The following is a 2,199-nucleotide window of genomic DNA, read 5'->3' as shown; positions in this document are numbered from 1 at the left end:
TTGATGCTTTTTTTTTCAACACTTTTTTTTATCATACTTTCCTTCCCTTTTTTAAACACTTTTCTCATCATACTTTCCTTCTTTTTTTTTAACACTTTTTTATTTCTATTTTTACAACGTAAGGAAAATTAAACAATCGCTTTCGATCTTAACAATAGTGTTTCCACAGCAAGACATACGAAAAACCTCGCGCTCAATCAATGGAAGTTTTTTTCAATTGTAATTCTTGTTATTTGTAAACGAAGCTTTACTATTGAACGCAGATTGTTACAAATGCCTCGTTTTGGAATTAAAAAGAGTAACTGTGTCTGTCAACTTTTATAATTAACAAGGCTATTTTTAAAGAAAAAACAACCACAATTAGAATAAAGTTATAACGGTTTAAGAGGCTGGCTATTAGCGAGCGATTGGAAAAAGTTTGCAGTAAAATGTGCTACAGTAAAGTGAGATGAAATATTGAAACCAAGTTATTACTCATTATTTTAATGCAAGAAAATATTTGTAGTCTACCGTGTCTAAAGAGAACTTATATGTATGACTAAATCAGAAAAAATAGTTATACGTTTACTTTGAGGATTAAATCAGGCGATGGTTTGCATTGATAGTACCAGAAAAAAAGAGGTATGCCTACATGATTATGCATTGCAAAAAAAAAAAAAAATATGTGTGTCTCTTTCGCAGTAACTAAATAAAAAAAGGAAAAGGAAAAGAAAGCGGGATAGGGGAGATAAAAATTGTGGTACCCACTGGTACAAGGGGTAATCGTTGGAGAAAATCTTGAAAATAATAACCATACATGGTTTTGTCTACAGCCAGAACCCATTGACTGCTATGTTTTTCATTTTAAAAAGAAAAACTATGACAAAAACACAAACTACGGATTCATTGTTGGTCGAAGTAAAAAAAGATTTACATCGGAACAGAGACTGTTACAAAAAAAAATACATTAAGAGGTATCGTATGAGAAACGACCCCACTATTTACGATAAAACATAAGAAACTGCATGAATCACATTATTTTCATGACGACATATGTCTATTAATTGGATTGTTTCTGTATGCTCACTGATTACATGTAATGTTACCGAAATATACTACTTTTTTTTCTTGCAGGAATTTTCACTTCGGTTGTCATAATTATAAACACTCATTAGTTCCAGTTACTACATCTATTGAAAAACTTTACGAAACTGGTCCAGAACTAACAGCATACAAGACGAGTTTAATTCCACGATGTAGGTAAGACCAGAATGTCACCAACAAAGGGGCCTCAATTGCCAGCAAAGACATAGGGTAAACCATATTATCTTGTCCATAGTCCCTCCCCCTGTTTTTTTTATTTGGTGAATATGGGCGATCTATAACGCAAAAAATCGAAGCTCATTATATTTTAGTCTTTTTCGGTGTGTAAGGCCTTCTTGCGGTCAGTTAGACACAACAGCTGGAGTTATACGACTAGAAATAAAGAGATTCAATTTTGTGTTTATAAAGATCATTCTTAATCTCGTTTTTAAACCTAGTCAAGTTATTACAGACTGGATAAAGACTATTAAAAGGACCGTAAACGGTTGAACAAGGTTGAGATGGTGACATTATGACTGAATTTCAAGCTTTGTATCGTTGTGTCAATTTAGTTTCTTGTGAATCACAAAGCATTCCAACAGTAAGATTACTTCGAGTAGATTTTAAGAAAGAAAGTGAGACATGCATACGACGTTTTTTATATTTTATTTTAAGTAACAAGTGTGACTTAACATTAAGAACACGCTATCAGTTTGAATCAAAGCGTCTCGGTTTTTATCATTCATAAACCCATCTTGTCTCTTACTGAGACCACAATGAATGTGCTTCTCAAGAAGCTTATATTGGATGAAGTGGCCATTGTTTTTTTCTGTGATGTTATCAATTCCACCAGAGTTCTGCAGTTTCATTCGAGTAAATATATATATATTTCAGGCAAGACGCAGATATAAAAAAAAAGGTAGCTGCAACTATTATAATGTCCTGTGTGAAAGTCCCAAAAGAAATGTTATTGATATCGCGGCAGCTGTAAAGTTAAATGCTGTGATTTTTAACTAGATGGCTCAACAGAAAAAACCAAGCTTTAAAAATAAGAACTCGTATATGTTTATAATCTGATTTAAAGACAATGTCATATGGATTAGGGACACTAACATTAAAAATGATAACTCTGAAAAA

General features: G+C 32.4%; 2 protein-coding genes across 2 annotated transcripts; one reads left to right on the top strand and one right to left on the bottom strand.

Annotated features, from left to right (window-relative positions):
* Positions 1 to 547: 547 nt before the first annotated feature.
* On the bottom strand, positions 548 to 942 carry EV154DRAFT_525554 (uncharacterized protein). Its single transcript, XM_051603289.1, is given in 3 exon segments — positions 548 to 725; positions 741 to 746; positions 766 to 942. 3 exon segments carry the CDS (start codon positions 792 to 794, stop codon positions 557 to 559), a joined length of 204 nt encoding a protein of 67 aa, XP_051452607.1. The 5' UTR covers positions 795 to 942; the 3' UTR covers positions 548 to 556.
* A 664-nt stretch (positions 943 to 1,606) lies between these two features.
* Positions 1,607 to 2,199, top strand: EV154DRAFT_525552 (uncharacterized protein; the record flags this gene model as incomplete). The annotated part of the gene is made up of 1 exon (XM_051603288.1): positions 1,607 to 2,199. A coding segment is annotated over exon 1 (233 nt), but the record flags the coding sequence as incomplete, so codon positions are not given.

The sequence above is a fragment of the Mucor mucedo genome, assembly GCF_025094135.1.
Source record: "Mucor mucedo strain NRRL 3635 chromosome Unknown EV154scaffold_142, whole genome shotgun sequence".
Lineage (NCBI taxonomy): Eukaryota > Fungi > Mucoromycota > Mucoromycetes > Mucorales > Mucoraceae > Mucor > Mucor mucedo.
This window is presented reverse-complemented; position numbering and strand designations above follow the sequence as displayed.

What these genes read in the sequence shown, in the direction of transcription:
- EV154DRAFT_525554 (XM_051603289.1), bottom strand. Translation starts at nt 794, where the DNA reads ATGGTTATTATTTTCAAGATTTTCTCCAA.